The 23,441-nt window shown below is 37.0% G+C and overlaps 1 protein-coding gene across 2 annotated transcripts; it reads left to right on the top strand.

Moving 5' to 3' along the window:
* Positions 1-637: 637 nt before the first annotated feature.
* LOC140809170 (E3 ubiquitin-protein ligase KEG) lies at positions 638-20,623 on the top strand. 2 transcript variants are annotated; one of them, XR_012113082.1, is made up of 17 exons: positions 638-1,601; positions 3,269-3,631; positions 3,742-3,972; positions 4,223-4,348; positions 4,440-4,773; positions 5,522-5,679; positions 8,436-8,593; positions 8,727-8,848; positions 9,016-9,150; positions 15,600-15,724; positions 15,850-15,954; positions 16,033-16,269; positions 17,607-17,940; positions 18,041-18,229; positions 18,356-18,661; positions 19,000-20,331; positions 20,367-20,623. XR_012113082.1 is itself a non-coding variant. In XM_073166664.1 (16 exons), the coding sequence occupies exons 1-16, from the start codon at positions 823-825 to the stop codon at positions 20,203-20,205; spliced, it is 4,908 nt and encodes a 1,635-aa protein (XP_073022765.1). In that variant the 5' UTR covers positions 638-822; the 3' UTR covers positions 20,206-20,623. The 2 variants fall into 2 exon arrangements, 1 of the variants encoding a protein (XP_073022765.1); XM_073166664.1 differs by having other exon boundaries at positions 19,000-20,623.
* The last annotated feature ends 2,818 nt before the right edge of the window (positions 20,624-23,441 follow it).

A 23,441-nucleotide genomic window follows, 5' to 3' on the forward strand; every position in this document is an offset into this window, starting at 1 on the left:
ACAAAAATTGTTATATAAATGTAATAGATTTTTAGATCGGTTTGGTTTGATTTACTTCTTTGTAATATTAAAGCATGAACATAACAATTTTTACGATTTGGTTGATTTGAAAACCAATCCAACCCATGATTGTTGGAAAAGCGAAACAAACAATGTAGTTTGATATAATTTCTTGATCGGTTTTTGAAGACCCCTAATTTTGCTCTCATAAAAGTAAAGTAGCATTTTGAATAAGATTTTTTGTTTGTTCTCAAAATCAAAATACTTAGATATCTTACAATTTTACACATGATACTTTAAAAAACCACTTTCTGAAAGTAAAAATATATATAAATATATATGGCTTTTGAAGCTTTTACTAAAAAAGTAATATTTGCTAATATAATAATACTAACTATGAAAATTTCTTATACACCAACTTGGAATTGAGATCCCTAAAATGATTTTTAAAATTATAATTCTGTGACAAAATTGAAAAATAATAAACTTCATTCAATTAAATTTATTTATTTCTGTGAAAAAACTGAAAAAAAAAAATTAATAAACTGCATTCAATTAAATTTATTTTTCCATATTTATATTTATATTTATATTTATAAAAACATAAATAATATTATTACAAGGTCTGACATTTGTAATAAGAGTAGAAATAAAAGTATTCAAAGCCCACGATCAAGCTTTCCCATTTCTCTTCTTCCTCGTCTGCTCGCCCACTTTCTCTCCCAGAAACCCTTTCCATGGAAGTCTGCCCTAATCCTACTCCACGATCGGAGTGAAATCTCGATTCCGACCGTTTAAAGTGGAATCTTGGCTCAATTCAGGATGAGGGAGCCGTGTTGTTCGGTGTGCCAGAACAAGTACGACGAGGAGGACCGGTGCCCGCTTCTTCTCCAATGCGGTCATGGGTTCTGCCGCCAGTGCCTGTCCAAGATGTTCTCCGATTCCCTTGATTCTTCCCTCTCCTGTCCACGCTGCCGCCATGTGTCAGTTGTGGGCAACTCTGTTTCCGCTTTAAAAAAGAACTACGCCATCTTGTCTTGGATCCAGGATGGAGAGGATGACGATGAGGAAGATGATGAAGAAGGTGACGAGGCTTATGAAACTGGCATTGACGAAAGTCTAGCTAATGGTGATGAAATTTGCTTCGGAAATAATACTATCAACAGGAGTTCTAATTGTAGTACTAGTAGCGGTGGCCATGGTGCTTACAGCAATGGTATTAGACGAACGGAGAATGGGTTCAAAAGTGGGAGGATAGAGCTGGGGATGCATAAGGAGCTGAAGATGGTGCGGAGGATAGGAGAAGGTGGTAGTCAGAAATCGAGCTTGGGGACATGGACCGCGGTTGCTCTGGGGAGGGGGTGCAGGCACAGAGTGGTGGTGAAGAAGGTGGCCATAAGCAGTGAGACAGATGTGGTGTGGATGCAGGGGCAGCTGGAGGAGTTGAGGAGGAAATCCATGTGGTGCCAGAATGTTTGCACTTTCCATGGGGCTACTAGAATGGAAAACAACCTTTGTTTGGTGTTGGATAGGTGCCATGGATCTATCCTGTCAGCAATGAAGCGGAATGGAGGGCGCCTCACTCTTGAGCAGATACTTAGGTTCTTTTTACTCCCTTATGCATTTACTATATCAACATTTGAATAACAACATTTTCAATAGATTGGTTGTTTGTTCGTGTACCTGGAACTTTGATGTCAACTTGAGATCGACGAAATTGGGACTAGAATGTTATGAACCCTGCCCCTATGTACTTGTTCTGGTTTTTTTTGTTCGTGATTGTGTATACGCTTCTTAGTTGTGTGCACCGCTAACTGACTAGTTGTGGCAGTTGCCATTTGTAAGTCAAGTAGGCATGCATTAGGTTCAAAGGAAGACTGGTCTGCATGTGTTTTAGCCTCTTAAAAGGCAAACTCAAAAACAAAAAAGGGTACTTTGCCAAAAAATCGGCAAACATCGTATTCAAATGTAGATTGATGTGCATGTGTTTGAGCCTCTTTAAAAGGAAAGCTCAGAAACTAAAAAGTGGTATTCAGTATGCCGAAAAATCCTCTCGTCATGGTTCTTCAAGAAAATTTTGGACTCTTCAAATCGCCTCTTCCTTTTTGGTACTTACAGATTGGTGCTCTCTTTTAGAAAATTCCATGGATATAGCGGAAACCTAATAGATTTATTGTTGATAAGGGATGGGGTTTAAAAGATCACTGGTATCTTGCTAATATAATTCATTGGGGTATTCATCATCTTTATATCCTTGCTTCGTGTATGTGGTTTTGTATATAATAGTAATGTTAAGACGCTTTCAAAGTGGCTGTGATCTCTAAGCTGTTCACGATTTGCAAAGAATTGAGATTGGGGTATCTCACTTATACTGGTGTTTGCAATGCACCCTAAATGCTGGGTGTGCTACATTTCATCGCCATTGATGAATGGACATTAATACCCGAGTGGGTGTTCATTGGATCATGGTTCAATTGTTGGTTTTTACATGGGCTAAAAGATGATTTAGATTTTATCTTGTTGGTGTTTCCTTAAGTGATGGAATTCTACAGATGTGGAAAGGCTCCATACGAGTAGTTTTCTATCCAAGGTAGGATTCTAATCATTCTACCTTTTGTACGTGCCCCAAATTATTTTAAATCTAACAAAAAATTCTAATATAAATTGAATACAAAAAATTACCCTTCTTTTAAACCTATCTGCCATTGCCGCCTTTTTGGAAATATTTGCCAGTCTGGTTCTGCCCTGTCTCTAATTTTCCTTTGCAACCAGACGTAAAGGAACAAATTAATTTGGCTTGAACAAAAACCATAGTTATGGGGAATTTTGCATCTAATGTGAAACGTGACCAATCCCTACTATCCAAAATGTTCTTTAAAATCTGATTGATTTTTCTATGATTTTTGTCTGAAACAATTATTCTGCAGTTTCTAGTTGACAAAATGCTTTAAACCTTGTGGAAATATCAAGCCACCAACACACTGAATGTCACAATTCTGTTATCCAACAATAATTTACATCACTGCAGCCAAGATGTCCCGTTTTTTGTTAATGCAAAATTTTCTACTGAATTTGAATGGAAATATTGTCGTGCACGTGATAAATGATTTCCTGCTTCTAAGTTATACGCTACCCCAGTATTGTTGGCTGCTTGATGATTGCCTTTCTCTGTTGATTATGACTAACGTTATTGATTGGTAATTTATACACTGGTAACAATGTCGCTTTACCGAGACTTTACTGTCTTCGTAATGCATCTTGAGTGTAGGTATGGGGCTGATATTGCTCGTGGGGTTGCTGAGCTTCATGCAGCTGGTGTTGTTTGTATGAATATTAAGCCATCCAACCTTCTCTTAAATGGAAATGGTCATGCTGTAGTTTCTGATTATGGCCTTCCAGCTATTTTAAAGAAACTTGATTGTCGAAATGCTCGAAAAGAACTTGAATCTTCCAAGATTCATTCATGTATGGATTGCACAATGCTCTGCCCAAATTATACTGCACCCGAGGCATGGGAACCTGTAAAAAAGCCGCTCCATCTTTTTTGGAATGATTCTATTGGCATATCTGCGGAATCTGATGCATGGAGCTTTGGTTGTACATTGGTGGAAATGTGCACTGGATCAATCCCGTATGTGTATTTGTTTTACTAATTGTTTTGGCCTGGCTTTGTTATTTATATAGCCCAACTTCTGAAAATAGAAGAACTATTTCAAAGAAAGTTGGGTGACTTTTCTGCAGATGGACTGGTTTAAGTGCCGAAGAGATCTATCATTCTGTTGTTAAAGAACAACAACAACCTCCTCAATATACTAGTGTAGTGGGTGCTGGAATGCCTAGGGAATTGTGGAAGATGATTGGAGAATGCCTGCAGGTCAAGATATCCAGAAGACCAAAGTTTCATGCCATGGCTGCAATATTTCTTCGACTCTTGAGAGAGATTCCTCTGAGCCCACCTGCTAGCCCTGACAAGTAAGAATCTAAATTGGGTGTTATCTTTTATGATCAAGTCCAGAATCCTGATATACTGATATGGTCTAAAGTGCATGGCCCTTGTTTTTTGTTTGCTTATTGCAGAATAAACTAGTTTATAGATGTTTTGGTAGTGTCACATTCCATAGCATTTACATGTTCAGTAGTTATTTTATAAATGCCAAATACATATAGTACTTGCACTTGTATTCTGAATTGGTATCTGTTTTATGCTCCGTACGATATGTAGTGGCTTGCCAAGCTACTCTGAAATGAATGGCAATTGTCCCTCTCCATCAGTTCATCTGGAGGTTTCCCAAGTAAATTCCAATTTTTTACACAAACTTGTGTCTGAAGGCAGTTTCAGTGGAGTTAGGTAAGGCCACACACTTTGACTTGTGTTGTGCTCTCTAGATGTTATTTTTTTCCTTTTAAAATTTTCTTTTTGATGCCTCTGTTTCATTCAGAGAGTTGTTAGTGAAGAGTGCTTCAGGACATGCTGGTTTACTATGCTTTCTGCTACAAGCACAAAATACAGATGGTCAAACTGCTCTCCACCTGGCTTGCAGAAGGGGCAGCGTCGAACTTGTTGAAGCTATTTTAGAACACAAAGAGGTGAACGTGGATGTCCTTGACAAAGATGGTGATCCACCTCTTGTTTTTGCCCTGGCAGCTGGATCACCTGACTGTGTCCGCGCACTCATCAAACGCCATGCTAATGTCAGGTCCAGGTTAAGGGAAGGCCTTGGTCCATCAGTTGCTCATGTCTGTGCTTACCATGGCCAGCCAGATTGCATGAGAGTAAGTCTTGCTTAAGTCTCTATAGATGATCAAATATTGATAAATATAGACATATGAAGCAAGATCATAGTTGTCAAGGGCGCAAGGCGCGCCGAGGCGCACAAGGGATCTGGAGCCTGAGGCGCAAGGCGCAAGGCGAGGCGTGCGCCTTACCGAAGCAAGGCGCACGTTTTTTAATTTTAAAAAAAAATATTTATCTTAGATTAATATATATTAAAATATGAAATAATTAAGTTACAATGTCACACAAAGCAACAAATAATTAATAAGTTCATAATAATAAGTAACTTGATTAAAATTCTTCCATCATCCAACTGTCGTCGCGTTGTTGGTTGTAATTCTGTTGCAGTTTGCAAAGCTCTTGTCGCTTATTTAATTTGTTAACTGGGCTGCTAGGGTTTGGTGTTGAGGTCGGCCTTTTACATTTTAAGTTAATACTAAAAAAAAACAGAGAAGTTACATTTTAAGTTAATATTACAAAGGCGTGCCTGAGAGCCTTTCCAAGGCGAGCCCAGGCGCGCGCCTGGGCTCGCCTTTGTAAAATGTTGAGCCTGGGATTGCCCCAGGCGCAACACCCGCGCCTGGTGGCGAGAGGCGATCGCCTTTGACAACTATGAGCAAGATACCGAAGACAACTTCATTTCTTTACACATCCAAACTTCACACGTACAATCTTTATTTCTTCATGCTTATTCTTTACTTCAGTGTCTAGTTTATGTCACTTTGATTTGGTTTTGAATGGCAATAGGAGTTATTTTTGGCTGGTGCGGATCCAAACGCAGTCGATGATGAAGGTGAATCTGTGCTTCACAGGGCTGTTACAAAAAAATTCACGGACTGTGCTCTGGTCATATTGGAATATGGTGGCTGTAAATCAATGAGTATACTGAACTCCAAGCACTTGACGTAAGTGTAATATATCCTGCGATCATGGAAGAAATATGCTCGTCTGCGTTTTTTCTTTGGGAAATAAAATGAATTTTTAGTTTTATTTTGAGGAAATAGAGTTGTTATTATAGATGTCGAACCATGTCAGAAATTGTTGGATAATTTTTTTTTCAAAATTTTAAACTAGTATCCTTTTGGTTAGAAAATAACTAATAAGATGATGTTTTTTGGGAAATGACGAGGACTTTAGTTAAAAATAATTATTATCTTGTGAAAAGTGAAAAGGAGGGAAAATGTGTTTGAGGAAAAGAATAAAAATGAATTAAAGTGTTTGTTCATATTTTTGGGGAAGCTAAACAGTTTCCATAAATGAACAAACCAGGTAGACATTTTTGGGTCAATCCAGGCCGTTTCAAGACAAGAAATTGAAGTTGGAGAAATGCTTTTCGTTGACATTCCGCGCTTTTTTTTGCTTCATTAAAAAGCACATCCTTTTTATCATTCTACCTAAATAGCTATAGATAACAGCACAATAATCTAGGTTTTCGAAATAAAGGTAAGATCTAGTTAAACTGCTAATAACACAGAACTACTGAATCTTGTAGATTGCATATGCATCATATGGTCTTAATCATCATCATTATTTTTTAAAATATCATCTTCTTTTATCACCTATTCTAAGTGAAATATAAGCGATGCTCATCATTTCTTTCATCTCCCTATTATTGCAATGCAATAATACATAGTTGTCAAAAACGCAGAAGCGCTCGCTTTAAGCGCAGAGCGCAGCAATGCGCAATGCCTGAGCTTCAAAGCGCACGACTTCCATGAAGCATGCGCTTTTTTCAGTTTCGCGCTTCGGAGAAAAACAGCCTTTTTAAAAAAAAGATGTGATAGAGGTGAAATTACCTTTCAAAGTGCAATTTATTCTATTTATTCATAAAAAGAGCACAGGAAACTCCAACATCGCATTGCCTTTTCCCCATCATCTCTGCCCTTGTGGCCTTGTGTAGCCTCCTCTTTTGCCCTCGCATTTTAATATGTGATATTTACAACATGAAGATTATGATAATTTCAATATTTGATATCTTATGTTTCATATATTTTTAAAATAAAGTTGAATTTATATATTTTTAAATATTTATTTATTGCGCTTGACTTCCGTAAAGTGTACACTTCGAATGCGCCTTTGATTTTTGACAACTATGCCATAATACCACTTTCTTGTGTTCTCTGTCACAAGGCTAGTTCTAGTCACTCTATTAACTGCCGTAGTCAAGTGAAGCTGGCAAAAATCCGATGGTTCCAGACTTGAAGTTAGACTGCCGCTGGGGGCAAGGAGAGATTCATGGTGATGATTGTGTGAATATAAATTAATATTTGAACTCCTCTATAATTGTTAAGTAACTTGATAAGAATGCTATTGTCCTGTTAATCATGGCAAAGAGCATGTATAAGTAAGAAACTGGCATACTGTGAAGGTGTTGCAAACTTAGGGAATGCTGCTGAGCAGACTATTGCATTATATGAGCTTAACATTATTTTATGCTTTTAAGCATGCTGGAAAGATCGTGAAGTATCTGATCTAGAAGAATATTTTTGTGTAGATGAACATGGTCAAATTTCTGTAGTTACTTCTGCAAAAATGAAGGATGAATAAATTTTTTTAAAGGAAACTGTTATTATTGTTGGATATCCTTCAATAGAAACACAAGGCAGACCCACTTCTTTAAACCTAGTATGATATCTCCTGGGAGATTGAGTGAAATCTTTGTTACCATGGACATTATAGTTTGTTGCTGAAAATCAGAACGGTAGAGTTGATTTTGAATTACTGTTTCCTTGTTGGTACTCTTTTGTGCTTGATAGCGGGCAGGTGATCCTGCATTCTCAGTTCTCACCTGTTTGTGTAGCCTTTATAATCTCTGAATTTGTGCGGTGGTAAGAGAGGTAAGAATTTGATGTGCAACATATCACGCGAGAAGCATATCTTAAATATTTTACGCATAAAAGGATTTAGACGATAGAATGCAGTTCAGGTTGAAATATATGTTTTTTACCAGAACGGTGTTGTAGGACCTTTTTCGAGAGCCAAGCACAATTTTGTTTTGATGTTTCATAATCACAACGCTCAGTGTTCTCCACAGCCTATGAGGATAGTCTTCATTATACTAGTAGTTATGTTGTCTTGTTGGTTCGGATGAGGTCAATTGGTCCATTATACTCTTAAGTTGATAAAGATACCATTCTTCAGATTTCTGGTTGTGTTGTTTTGTTCCTTGCTCCAGTCTTGGTTGTACTAATGAAATGTTTCATGCCTATGAATGCTTGTCTAATCTCTTTATTTATTTGTTGTTAAACTTATTGTCATGAGAAAATTATGCCCATAGTTTGAGTACACCCTCTAGCTATCGCCCTATCTACATTTCCAAAGTGGAATATGCTGCAACTGTGGAAGTGGGAAAAGACATGGAAAGCGCAACAAAACCTGTTCATTGATCTATTCCTATGTTGATGCAACGGCATAACTCTATCAGCAATTACACTTTTTCATGAATACTTGTTGCACATATAGTCTGTGAATTTGCTCCTCATTTACACTCTTTAGTTGGTAAATTGTCCAAGCATTTATGAAATAATTTTGAACTTGATTTTCCCTTGTCACAAATGTCTCTGTCTCTAAAAATATGATTAGCGAAAGATATTGCAATACTTCATTTGATGTATGGAACTTTTCTATTGTTTGTGCATGCTCTAAGACTCTTTATAAGCAGGCCGCTGCACTTGTGTGTAATGACATGGAACTCAACTGTTGTCAAAAGATGGGTAGAACTTGCATCTGTGGAAGAGATTGCTGAAGCAGTAGATATCCAAAGCCCCGAGGGAACAGCTTTGTGCATGGCTGCTGCCTTGAAGAAAGGACATGAGTCTGGTATAATTCGGGTTATACTTTGCGTGACTTTTTATTTTATTTTTTCTTGGTGCTAATGATCAGGTTATGTTTTGTTACTCCGTCTATAATGTTTGTTGTACTATTAATATTCCTACGTCGAATAATCCTTCAGAGGGCAGAGAACTGGTGAGGATACTGCTGGCTGCCGGAGCAGATCCTATGGCTCAAGACATTCAACATGCACAAACTGCTCTGCATACTGCCGCTATGGCTAACGACGTCGAACTAGTCAGGGTATGCTGAATTAGTATCGAGGATCCGAATGATTTTTTCTTGTTGTTTGGACTCCAGTTCATTAATATAATAATATTCTAGAGCAATGTCTGAATTAAAATGATAACTTAAGCCCATTTCATGAAATGTTGTGGCATAATAATTTGTTCCCAAATTTTCTTTTATAGATAATATTAGAAGCCGGTGTGGACGTTAACATCAGGAGTGTGCAGAATGCGATACCACTTCATGTGGCCTTGGCCAGAGGTGCAAATCCTTGTGTTGAATTGCTACTATCTGCTGGAGCAGATTATAATATGCAGGTTTGTTGTTTTTAGTCAGGTCTTTCCCCAGAAAATCTGCATACTAGAAAAAGCATTTCAATACACATAAAACTAATTTGATGACAGTTAGAAAAATCTTGATATTATATTGTTCCCCCATGGACGAAAACCCTCAAATTTTCCACCTCTTTTACTTTTTCAATGATGCCCAAACATAATGGAACGTACCTTTTAGATACAGCTATTAACTTATTAATATTGAATTTTATGGAATGTATATTTTTTTGGGGGATAATACATTAAACCGACCTTATTGTTTCCACCAATTCCCGTTTCTGTCCCTCAAATTTCCAATATGCCGATATAGTCCCTCGTGTTTTTTTTAATTTTGCCCGATTGGGTTCTCACCGTTAATGAAGTCATTAAATTCCCAAATTAAAATTAATCCCTAACAGAAACAATACGAACACACTCGAGTTTCAGAAAAATAGAAAAGGTTAGACTTTATCTGCTGCTGTGTCACCGAGGAGCTTTTTTCATCGACAATTGATGCTTCTATTACTGCAATGGTGGACGATGGGCTCGATTTAGGCGACAAAAGGTTTTGATTTTGGCGAAGAGGCGACGGGCCTTTCGATTTGGGGAGGAAAATTAAGGGTTTGTTTTTAATTGGGGAATGGAGTGTTTTAAATTATGGATGATTTTTTGGAGACTGCCGTCAACCTCGCTTGGTTAATAATTTTTTGGAGATTGCCGTCAACCGCGCTTGGTTAACTGTGTGTACCAAAACAGCCGATTAACCTTGATAGCAGCAGTGGTGAGTGTGATGCCAACGTATTTCATATCTCTATTTAGAGTACCATTAGGTGTGGCAAATGGTATGGAAAATATTATGAGGGATTTTCTTTGGAATGGAGCTGATGGGGAGGTGCATTGCCATTTGGTTGCTTGAGATCAAGTTTGCAAACCAAAAGGTTGGGTGGTTGGGAATGGAGAATATTTGCTTGAGGAATAAGACAGTTTTAGGGAAATGGTGATGAAGATGTTAGGTGGAGAGGAAATCTTTGGAAAAAAGTTATCAAGAGTATTTATGGATTGCAAGATAATGGTTGGGACGTGAGGTTGGCAAGGAATAGGACTTTTAGAGATCTCTGGAAATTTATCTCTCGATCTTACCCGACTTTTCATCTTTTAGTTAGGGCGGTGTTCAAAGGGGGGAATATCGTTCGTTTTTGGGAGGATACTTGGTGGGGGACTTCGTCGTTCAAATGTCTTTTTCCATCTCTTTTCCAGATCTCCTGGAGTCATAACAAACCTATTAGTAGTGCATCTTTCGATTAATTCCACCTATGCCTCGGATCTGTGCTTCAGAAGGGCTTTGAATGAGGTTGAAATTGATGAGTTGAGTACTTTGTTAGGGGTTTTAGAAACTGTTCATTTGGAGTTGGGTAAGGTGGATTTTAGGGTTTGTGTTAGGATCTATCCAGTGAGATAATCATTGAGTTACAATAGTTCGGTTCTTGAAATAGTGAACACAGATGAATTAAATCGAGTTTGGTTTGTAAACCAAGCGGAAGACACTCGAAATAGTCTTTCGTAGAAACCGATTAAACATTTTGTAAAACATTTAAAATATATGCAAGTTGAATGAGTAAAAATATTTTGATTTAAGTATTTTATCAAACACTTGATATGCAATATTTTCATATTTTGAAGAACACATAAAATGCTTCAACAATGCATCTTTAAAACAATGAAAATGATAAGTAAATGCAATAAACAAAGAAAGCCATGCATTTTCGAATCTAAAAGGACTCGGCCCCCATCTCACTTTAGACGTATCAAATGTAATCGGGCAGTGATCCGAAGTGATCTTTGGTAGCACCATTTGTCTAAATGTAGGGAACAATTCAATCCAACCTCTAGTGATAAGGAATCTGTCAAGACGACAACATATAGGTTCTACCCTTAGATTAGACCAAGTATATTTTGCATTTAGTAGTGGTGGATCAATAAGATGTAATTCCTCAATCAAACTGTCGAAGCATGTCATACTCGTGGTATTAGATCGGCTGTTCATCTTCTCCCCCAAGTTCCTTACCACATTAAAGTCCCCACCCACACACCACCTATCACCACAGATCGAGTGCAAACCAGCCAATTCATCCCAAAAATTTTCACGATGACTTGGCTTGGCCGGTCCATAAACGGCCGAGAACCACCAGCTCGCTTCATCATTCGAGCGTATCTCCACTGACACTGAAAACTCTCCTATTAAATTATCCTTAACATCCACAATTCTGGGATCCCACATGATCACAATGCCCCCCGCACTTCCCACCGACGGTAACCACACCCAATCCACAAATCTATGCTTCCACACACTGGAGATAAATCCTCTATCCACCCTCTCTCTTTTTGTTTCCAGCAGTACAACAATATCTGGGTTTTCATGACGCTATTCACGGTTCCGAATCATGTGGCACTTAAGATGGAAAAAATAACTGAGGACTTTTCTTTGGGATGGAGCCGATGGGGATAAACATTGCCATGTAGTGGGATGGGAGCAAGTGTGCAAACCAAAGGATAGGGGAGGTTTGGGTTTGGGAAATATTTGTCTGCGAAACAAAGCACTACTTGGAAAGTGGTGGTGGAGAGGGTCGGTGGAAAGAGACACCTTGTGGATAAAGGTTATTAGAAGTATCTACGGTTCTCAAGATAATGGATGAGATTTGGGGTTGGGGGAGAAAGCGACATTCAGAAGTCCTTGGAAATGCATTTCTCGATCATTCCCGGCTTTTAATCGGTTGGTTAGGGGAGTCTTCAGAGGGGGAAATATCTTACGTTTTTGGGAGGATGAGTGGGTGGGGGGAGTCTCATTCAAAGAGCGGTTTTCTTCTTTGTTCAATATTTCAGCTGTTACTAACAAACCAATCCTCTGTTTTGTTTCTTTTGTTAGTACTAACGGCACTTCAGCTACTAGTTGGGATTTGAGTTTTAGAAGGAATTTCAATGACACGGAGGAACGTGAGTTTGTAGCGTTGCTAGGAGTCTTAGAGTTAGTTAGGGTGCACAGGGGAGTGAGGGATTTCAGATTGTGGTTGGGGGATTCCTCGGGTTTGTTTTCTGTTGGGTCTTTTTACATTCATTCTTCAACAATTCAACTACCCAGTCTTTTACATTCTTTCGCAATATCTGGGATGTGCCTACTCCCACAAATATTCAAGTTTTCACGTGGATAATGGCATTGGGAAAACTACAAACTTGTGACTCCGTGCAAAGAAGATGGCCGTCCTGTGCTTTAAGCCCGAATTGGTGTTGTCTATGCCGAAAAACCGAGGAAAGTCAAGATCACTTGTTACTACATTGCTCATTCTCACATAGCATTTGGAACAAGGTGTTTCAAGAAATCGGGTGTCTATGGATTCTTCCGAAGAAGGCAAACGAGAGTTGGCAAGCAGGGAAAAGACACTCCAGATTTTGGCACTTAGAATTTTTGAAGATAAATTCAGGTCTCTTGAAGAAGTCTGGGAAAGCTTGAAGTTCAGAGTTGCAAGCTCGACGGTAGTTCTGCCGGAATACAGACATCTTACAATCTCGGATTTGATTAGGGATTGGAAATACGTATGGTCGTAGCAACGGTGGTGTGATATTGTAAAATTTCTTTAGCTTGCGGATGACTTATCCGTTTTTGTAACCATTAAAACTCAATTTTAATAAAATTTTTGTTTCCTCTCAAAAAAAAAAAATTTATCATTCACAGCGTACATCTCAATGTATCCTCAAACAAGAGCTTGCGCTCTCAACTAGCAGATTTTTTCATGCTAACTATCCATGCTTTGAATCACATTCCAAAGCTTTTGTTTAATCTTCAAGATGTTGTATTTATAGGACCCAACAATGATATATACGTTAGACACAAGAATATGACCTTTTGGAATGTTTCTGTACTGTTGCTGAAATTGCAACTGTCAAATTCACCTTGTTGGTCATTTTCTCGAGCCGAAACTGGTCATTCAGTTTTGCTCAACTGGTGAACTGAACTTGCTCAACTTAAACTGCTGAACTGAACCTGGTCAACTGCTCAACTATACCAAACTGATGAGGTATTCAGCCTGCTCAGAACCAATAGCTTTGTCATCATTTATCAACATCTTAAACTCCGATTCAGACTTTGACTTGTGAATATGATTTGTATATCATCGTCTTAGCTTTGTAACGCGTACTGAATCGTTTTATTTGGATAACCGAGCTGATCAGGCTGACCAAAATACCGCAACTGCTCACGCCCAACTGATTGTTGTTTTCGTGAAATCAGTTTCGTATTTCAACTTTCAATTTGGCCTATATAACATCTGATTTAGCCCAACTGACGTGCAATACGACTTATCCCAAATTGAGTTTTCTATTCAGTCGTCTTAGGGGCTGGTCATTTGGATTTCCGAGCTGTGAGATATCATCAAAATACCGAAGTTTGCCAGATTTTTCAGTTTGACTAAATTCGAGTTTCAGCTTCAATATCGAGTTTACAACTTCACGCTTAAGTAAATATGTTAGAAACATAATAACAAGTTTTGTTATCATCAAAATCAAGATTGTTAGAGTTTCTAAACCCGACAATCTCCCTCTTTTTTTATGATCACAAAACTTGGATAAACTTGGATAAACAATGATTTCAACTAACATATTTTTCCTCTTTTTCGTGTGAATCAAAAAGTCATATTATCAAAATAAGTTCAGCACAAAATTTTTCTCCCCTTCAATATTTAAAACGATTTCTCCCCCTATATCTCTGAAATTTTGAAATTTATAAAAGAAAAGGAATAACTAACCAATTTTTTCCATAGCTTATTTTCTGCCGCAGCTAGTTGTTGGACAAAAAAGCTGCAGAGTTTAATCATTTCTCTGTCTCAGATCTAGTCTGGGATTGGAAATTTTTATGTTTCCGACGATAGTGTAGTCTTTCATGTATTGTGCATTTTGAGGATATCTTGTCCACCTACTCTGTTTTTCTATTTTAATATAATTTTGTTTCATATAAAAAAATAAATATTGGCACATTGGAAATTTGAGGGATGAAAACGGGAATTAGTGGAAACAACGGTTTAATGTATTATCCTTTTTTTTTTGGATAAACTCTAAACTTATTTTCCATTCAGTGCAAATTCCTTGAATAAGACATAGGAAGTATTAATTTTTTTTATCAAAATCATATTTAAATGTCCAAAGGTCTAACTTAAGGGCACTACTCAAGCATCACTTCAGTTACTTCGAATGTAACCAATTCTCAACAAACTTTTAAAGTCTCTAGAATCACTCAATTTACAATTTAAACACAAAGGAGAATCTCTCGGATCAATCATATCTTGTCTCAAAACAATTCGTTCTTCAATTGTTTGGGAGCTTGTTGAGCTCTGGCTTACCTTAAACGATTCACAGCAAAACTGTAGTGTTGGAAGGCTTATGTGTGAAAAGTAACTGATCAGTCTCTGAAGCTTCAAAACAACTCGTATTTATGTCCTTCAACAAACAATTGTCATATTTGTTGTATAGGAAAACAATTATCTACTTCCAAAAATTTTTGTTTGGAATCACGAGATTGATTGATCTGAATTCTGATAATCTTGATATCTTGATTACACTTTTTAATCGAAATCAACTTCCTGCGTGTTTTATCCTTTGACCTGTATTTAGCAGATCATCCTCATGACCTTTTTTTAAATCTCTTTGCTGGTTTGTAGATCTTAGAAATCATTAGCTGTTTCGTATAGTCTTGTAATCTTGTGGACAGGCTTTATATCAAGCCAAAACACCACCAAAAAAAAATCCTAGAAGCTATTATCTGGAATCCAACATTTCATGATATTGAATTAAGCGAGTGAATATACAAATTACAAAGGAAAAAAACTTGAACTATTGAAGCGCTGTACAACTTTTAGTCATGAGCAAGTATAATTATATTTTAGGTGCATTGGTTACATAGTCTTAACAACAAGAATGAAAGTTAAATCAATGGCGTGCTAATTTGACAATAAAATTACAACCTTTTTGTATAGCATGAGAGAAAATGAGAGCACATGTAATCAAATGACATTTTTTCTCCTTAAAATTCCTTTTAACCATGGAAAAACATTATGATATGTCATTGTGGAAGAGTAAAGTTGTGCACGTAATATCAAAATATTGTTGATATGTTTGGTAAGCCTGATTGATGTCCTATAGAGAATTGGTGAAAATATTTAGAACTACTTGTTGGGTATTTACTGAAGAGACTTTGACTGATGCACAACAAAGTCATGATAGCTTTGATAATCCTGGATTTTTTCCATAGGGGGTTGCAGTTTGCACATTGTTTAAGTTGAGCATTTGTTCTAATTATTATTTTGCAGGATTTCTTATCAAAGCATATCCAAAATTTGTGCTCTCTTTTTCGACAAATATATCTTCTGCAGTTTATTCATATGCTGTCTCCATTTCAATTAATTCAGGATGATGATGGTGACAATGCCTTTCACATAGCAGCTGATACAGCAAAGATGATACGTGAAAATTTGAACTGGGTCATTGTTATGCTTAGATACCCGGATGCAGCAGTTAATGTTAGGAACCACAGGCTAGCATCAAAACCTTAATTTTTCTTTGACTACTGATACTATCAACACCACTTGAAATGCTACAGATGGTTCTTTTCGTTTTATGCATCTGAACAAAATACTTAAAGTTTGTGTTGAATTGCAGTGGTAAGACTTTGTGTGACTTCTTGGACTATCTGCCTCGGGAATGGATATCCGAAGATTTAATGGAGGCACTGGCGGAGAAAGGGGTCTATTTATCCCCGACGATGTGCGTAAACAATCATTTTGCAGTGTATGATCTGATTAATTGCATCCACGGTCTTTGATGTCATCAAACATTGTGTAGATATCAAGTTGGTGACTGGGTGAAATACAGAAGAAGCATTAGTGAACCAACTTATGGGTGGCAAGGTGCAACACATAAAAGTGTTGGTTTTGTCCAAGCTGTCCGTGGTAATGATCTCAATGTATCATTTTGTTCTTTGTCTGGAGAAGGTCGAGCACTGATAAATGAAGTCATAAAAGTGATTCCGTTGGACAGAGGGCAACATGTGCAACTTAAAGCTGATGTCAAAGAGCCAAGGTATGGTTTCTCTATGATGAAACAAAGACATTTTCCTCTGGGAATAAGCTTTTACATTAAATCTATCTTACCCTTTTTCATCTAATATTTCTTTGTCCATAGTGCCAATTGCCAAGTTACAATCCTTGTTCATTTTACATGGCTCATGACCTAATGGAAAGAATTTTTAATGCATGTGCACATCCATACTTCTTCAACTGATTTAGCTTTCAAATATGGGGATTTAGACTCTCGTAGTTTTTTTACCATGTTTTCTGTGCTGTGTGCTCGTCATCTATGTAATTTCCAATCTTCAGTGGGAGATATAGCACAGCCATATAATTTTTTTCATTTGTAATTGTGGAAGTCTGAGCCTTTGTATGAACTTTCAATTTCTGAAAATAGAAGACTTTAAAAGAATAGAGACAGAACAACATATGGGAAACAATTGAAAAAAGGAGGTTTGTAATGCATCAATAATCAGCTAGTACAAGTCTCCTCTATTGAATGAAAAAGTTGTCAAATCATCAAGCATGAGAATGTGTCTCCCATTGCTTTTGGGGGGAAGTGTATATCTCTAAAAAGTAGATGGTTTCATTACCAAAACCACATAAATGTTGGCGCATGATTACTGATAAATGGCGAAATTCGACTCCGAATTGGTCTAAATTGAGCATTTTGATATGCCAATGGTGATCCAAGCATAGCTTTTGTAGGTATGGTGAGAGAGAATATCTAGGCCACTCATGGAATGCCTATGAGGAACTTTTCACTGTTTCAAAGGTGTTTGAATTGTCTGGATGCTGTTACCTCAGTTTAGGTGGAAATAAACTCCTTCGCCTCTTTACCTTAACAGAGAAAAAATGGTTAAATGGGATTTTGTGAATTTAGTGCGTAAATTTAGCATAATGTTTGACGATAGCTTTGGATTTTCCCTTATGTTTCTGATAATGTGATAACTTTGCTAATGTCTTGGCGAAATTGGCGAATTGAGACAGGAAGTTGGACATATTTGTGGGAGAAGTTCCTCTTTTGGGTATTAAGACTCTTGTATAATTGGATAGTGTTGGTCTTCAATTTTTAAGTTGGATTTTTTGGATGGTGTTCTAAGGTTTTTTGAGAGAGGCTTTTACCTAATATTTTTCTCATGTACATTTGTCTTTTTTCATTTTATTACTTGCTCGGTCTTGATCAAACCCCCAAGCCCAGAAATAGTGAGGTTGTTGGTGGAATATTCCAACTCTGTCTGTCATCTTTGTTATAACATGTGGATGATGCCTTTTAAAAGATGTAGCAAAATCCTGGTCGATATCATCAGTATCCAATCCCATGCAGTAATTTACCTTGTGCTAATGCAGATTTGGATGGCGTGAACAATCACGCAACAGCATCGGAACAGTCCTGTGTGTTGATGATGATGGAATCTTGCGTGTCGGTTTTCCTGGAGCATCTAGAGGATGGAAAGCTGATCCTGCAGAAATGGAAAGAGTGGAAGAATTCAAAGTTGGAGACTGGGTTCGCATACGCCCGACGCTGACTGCTGCTAAACATGGGTTAGGATCTGTTACTCCAGGAAGCATTGGTGTAGTTTATGGTATTCGACCAGATAAAAGTCTATTTTTGTACCTAAACTATCTTACTACTCCTTGGCATTGTGAACCAGAAGAGGTTGAACATGTCGAGCCTTTCAGGGTGAGGTCACTAAATTGGTATTTTGTGGATTTGTTTCCTTGATTGTTATGTTATTTTTTCCCTCACATTTAGGCTTCCACATTTCTCTGTTGTTTCTCAGATTGGTGATCGGGTTTGTGTTAAGCGTTCTGTTGCGGAGCCTAGATATGCCTGGGGTGGAGAAACGCATCATAGTGTTGGAAAAATTTGCGAGATAGAGAATGATGGCCTATTGGGGATAGAAATTCCCAACCTGCCCATTCCATGGCAGGCTGATCCTTCTGACATGGAAAAGGTGGAGGATTTCAAGGTAATATCTGTATCGGGTAGTTAATGCCTGGATTTAAAATATCAATGCTCTCAGTTACTGTCTTCACGGTCCAATTTATTAATGATAGACTAACTTCACTGTCCAATGATTGTTTAATTTGTGCAGGTAGAGGACTGGGTTAGAATAAAGGCTTCTGTCTCCTCCCCAAAATATGGGTGGGCAGATGTAACAAGGAATAGTATCGGTAGAGTCCATAGTTTGGAGGAGGATGGTGATATGGGAATTGCCTTTTGCTTCCGGAACAAACTTTTTTCCTGTTCTGTGACAGATGTGGAGAAGCTTCCTCCGTTTGAATTAGGGCAAGAAATTCACATCATCCCCTCTGTCACTCAGCCTCGGCTTGGATGGTCAAACGAAACATCCGCCACTGTTGGGAAAATTGTGAGGATCGACATGGATGGCACGTTGAATGTAAGCTTTATATTCTCGTGTATCTATTTACACTGGGTTGAGCCTAGAGGGCCCCGTTGCTCTAAAGCTGATACTCTGCTGAATTAGAGGATTGTTCATTTATAAAGTCCATTTTTTATCTCCTGTAGAACATCCTCAATGACTGGAAAGGAAAACGGTGTTGTTTCTTTCATTCTCGTTCTGTTACTACTGATTTAAAGTCTGGCTGCCTTTGAGCATTAGTGTCCTACTTCTAATTTTTTTGAGAGGCTCTAGCGGAAGTTTATAATGTTATTTGTGTGTGGTTCAAAGTTTTCACCATATGATAAGAGTGTGACATTGAACTACCTTTTTCATAGGCCAAAGTTCCTGGAAGACGCAGTTTGTGGAAAGTTTCTCCTGGTGATGCAGAAAGGCTTCCAGGATTTGAAGTAGGTGATTGGGTGCGTTCAAAACCAAGCCTGGGTGCTAGACCAAGCTATGACTGGAATAGCATAGGAAAAGAAAGTTTAGCTATTGTGCATAGCGTACAAGATAATGGTTATCTAGAACTAGCTTGTTGTTTTCGCAAGGGAAGGCTTTTCACTCATTATAGTGATGTTGAAAAAGTTCCTGGGTTGAGAGTTGGTCAACATGTCTGTTTTCGGACTGGACTCGTTGAGCCACGATGGGGCTGGAGAGGTGCTCGGCCTGATTCTCGAGGTGCTATTACCCATGTCAATGCCGATGGTGAGGTTAGAGTTGCATTCAGTGGTTTACAAGAGTTGTGGAGAGGGGATCCTTCGGATTTAGAAGTAGAGAAAATTTACGAAGTGGGCGAGTGGGTCAAATTGAGAGAGGATGGAACTAGTTGGAAATCTATTTTGCCTGGTAGCATTGGTGTTGTACAAGGTATTGGGTATGAAAAAGATAGAAGCATACTTGTTGGATTCTGTGGAGAGCAAGAACTATGGGTGGGGAATCCATCCGATCTTGATAGAGTTAATAAACTTGCAGTTGGGCAGCGAGTCAAAGTTGCTAACACGGTTAAGCAACCAAGGTTTGGATGGTCAGGACACAGCCATGCAAGTGTAGGAACTATATCAGCCATTGATGTGGATGGAAAGCTTAGAATATACACACCTGCCGGCTCCAAGGCTTGGATGCTGGATCCTTCAGAAGTAGAAATTGTGGAGGAACGTGAACTTCGTGTCAAAGACTGGGTTAGGGTCAAACCAAATGTTTCGAGTCCTACCCATCAATGGGGGGATGTATGCCATTCAAGTATTGGAGTGGTGCACCGTTTAGAAGATGATGATATTTGGGTAGCATTCTGCTTTATGGATAGGCTTTGGCTCTGTAAATCGTGGGAAATGTATAGGGTAAGACCATTTGAAGTGGGAGATAAGGTGAGGATTAAAGACGGATTGGTGACCCCCCGTTGGGGTTGGGGTATGGAGACTCCTTCGAGTAAAGGCACGGTTGTTGGAGTGGATGCTAATGGTAAGTTGAGGATTAAGTTTCAGTGGCGTGAAGGGAAGCCATGGATCGGAGATCCTGCAGACATTGTTCTTGAAGAAAGCTAGTCTGGGCCGAACCAGCGTTGTGAGTATACATTTTTCGAGCATAGCTTTCGCTCTTCAGGTTTTCGACTCTTTCCGAGGGAAAAGTGGCCACTTAACAGCTGGTATAAGATGAACAAACTTTTGCGAGTTGATTCCCATAAACATTGTGAATGAAACGGTAGAGTAACTAAGCACAGGGATGGCTGCTTCAGAGGAGTGGGAAAGCAATAACATGGCTCGGCTCTGTATTGTAATATATTGTTCTTAGTAAATATGGTTGAAAATGGCAAAATTCAGTTGTAGTTTTTAATGCTTTTATTTTGGTCTGTGTTGTGTGGTATCAGCCCCGTCTTGTTTATTGTTAATTGGGTTGAAATAAAAATATATCGTCTGTTTGAAAACTGGTTTGACTCGGTAGAGTTCTTTTTAGTTTTTATCATATTTATTTTATTATTTTTTTAAATTTATAAAAAATATTTGTAGAAAATATTTGAAAATCTGAAAGTTGATTATTTTAAATAATTCATAAATTTTATTTGTATGCACATATGGACGATTGGATTGCATTTACAACAATGTTCAACCAATTTTTTTTATGGTTATTTTTCCAGATATGGAAATACCTTAATTGTTAAACCATATCAAATGACTTCAAAAAATGTCCGAAAAACCTCAATGGATGACCCCTCCTGATGGAACTTGAGTCTCGTTCAGCCATCGCTTCTATGTCCGATCCGTCCAACTTGAGACGTATCCGAGATATTCAAGATAAAAACAAGGACGTGAGTGATCATGTCGTTCAAATATGAGTAAACGAACTTATATGGATATGCATGAAATCATGAGCTAATGATCAAAGATCGATACTAGAATCTAAATATATAGCAAGCCGCTCGTAAGAAGTATTGTCGCGCTATAGATGCTTGCAACAGATAATTAATTCATTATTCAAGACATTTTATATTGGTCTTTTCTCTCTAGCACGTGTTCCACAACAACTATCTTTGATTTTTTATTTGTTTCTTTTGCCGTAAAATTTATTTTATAAAATGAATCTTACAAGATATGAAAATAAGATTTTTATTATAAAATAAATTTTTTTAAACAATAAATATTTAGAGTTCTTATCATAAAAATATATAAAGTCTAAAAAGATAAAAAAAAAAAAAAACTTAATAATTTAATAAATTCAATATTACCAAGAGAAAAACGCAATCCTTTCAGAACTGAAACCAAAATCACATCAGAGGTATATGTATGATTCATCTATCTGTTGGGTTTTTTTTTATTTAATTGAAATATTAAAGAGCAATTACATAATAAAAAAATAAAAAAAAATCTCATCAAATCGCATCACAACTGGTACTTAATCCAAAATCCAATCACGCGACCAAGATAGATTATCTGCTTTTATTTAATTTATTTAAAAAATATTAAATAAAATATAATAATGAGATTCAAAGATTGTTTTCAGTTCCCAAGAATTCTATGCCGAATCATGGAAAAATATGGCCATTCATTGGGATTACGTTTCCATTGTCCAAATTCAATTCACTTGAATTGCCTAGAAAACAGGCAAAGTACTAATATTTCGGATTTAAAAAATAATTTCAGTGATAAATTTTGAAAGATTTCATTTGTTTATAATTTGAAACTCATTATAATTCATAAACGAATACAAATAAAATTGAGAGAAATCTTTACTTCTCAATTCAAGAATAATAAAGAGTAGGTTTCATGTGAGACCATCTCATAAAACCGTTTGTTTTTTTTTTTTTTTTGTGTAATATTTATTTTTCACGATTTTGATGTCAAATTGCAGTTTTAATATGTTATATTTGTTTTTTTTGTTTGGCAATTGTAGTTGTTTTTTCGACCTGACATCGATGTGACGCACTAATACCGACGTGATGTCAAGATGAATCTAACATGTGTAGTGTCACATCAATACTTGCGATAAAAATAAGACTAAATTGTTAAAAAAAAATAAAAATTACATGATTAAAACTGAATTTTGATAATAAATATAATCAGAATCGCAAAGAATCCAATATATAATAAATAAGTATAACTTATTTATTAAAATTTTCTTAATTAAAATATTATCATTCAAAGGAGAGGTATAACTAATGTGTTGTGTGGATCTTTATAGCAAATGCATGTGTGTGTGAGCTAAGATACATTGCATTTGATTTCATTAATATGCTACACTTATTTGCATGGACTATAATGCCAACTATCCAATCTTTTTCATTTCCCAATGTCATACTTATGTCTTTGGATTTAAATAAATTTGCATAAACTTTTCTTGTCAACTTAATTTATATTAATCTACAGATCTTAAAAATTATTATAATACATTATAAATTTCAAAAATAATTAACAAAGGTTACGCTACTTAAATATGTATTTAATTAATCATCACAAAATCTTTATCTCTAGATTTTTTTTAATTTTAATCTTTGAATTTTTTTATATATTACAACAAACGAACATACATCCTACCTTACAATAGTTGGCTAAGCTGTGTATTATTGGGATTCGGCGGATTCTGATTCTCAATAATATTATATGACTATAAAATCAATGCATTCATTGCGAGTCTCACAAAACTCCAAGTTTCACCTTTCTTTCTTTCTTTCTTTTTTAATAAAAAAAGAATTAAATAAATATATTCAATACTATAAATTCCATGTAACCCAAGTCGATTCTTTCTTACGTACATTTATAACTAATATATCATTAAAACAGCACAGAGAGTAGAAGATTACAGGGATGAATATCGGAGTAAAGAATGTGAATGGGTGGTGGATGGTGATGGTGGCCGTGTGGCTGTTGCTTCTGCCGCCCATACTGCCGGCGGTGGCGCCTCCGCCGATGCTGATAATGCTGTTTCCGGTGGGTATCATGGTTGTTCTCATGGCCCTGGCACTCTTCCCTGCAGCTCATTAACGATCAGTTCTTGGGTTTGCATCAAGATTTTTTGGAACATCACACGAGAAAAAAGGAGAGTTAATCCATAAATTTGTTGTGAATTTTTAGAAAATGTAATATTGTTCTATGTTAAAGTTCGTCTCTCCATATCCCTTCACAATTATTTTGACCTATACTTTTTGTGAATAAAGGATATGTTAATATATATATATATGTGTGTGTGTGTGTGTATGCGCGCACACATAGGAGGTTGTGAACTTTTGCTACTAAAATTATTTTACTTCGAAGTCTGATTTTGATGATATTCATAGTTGATAATGATC

This window comes from Primulina eburnea, chromosome 13 (genome assembly GCF_022965805.1).
Source record: "Primulina eburnea isolate SZY01 chromosome 13, ASM2296580v1, whole genome shotgun sequence".
Lineage (NCBI taxonomy): Eukaryota > Viridiplantae > Streptophyta > Magnoliopsida > Lamiales > Gesneriaceae > Primulina > Primulina eburnea.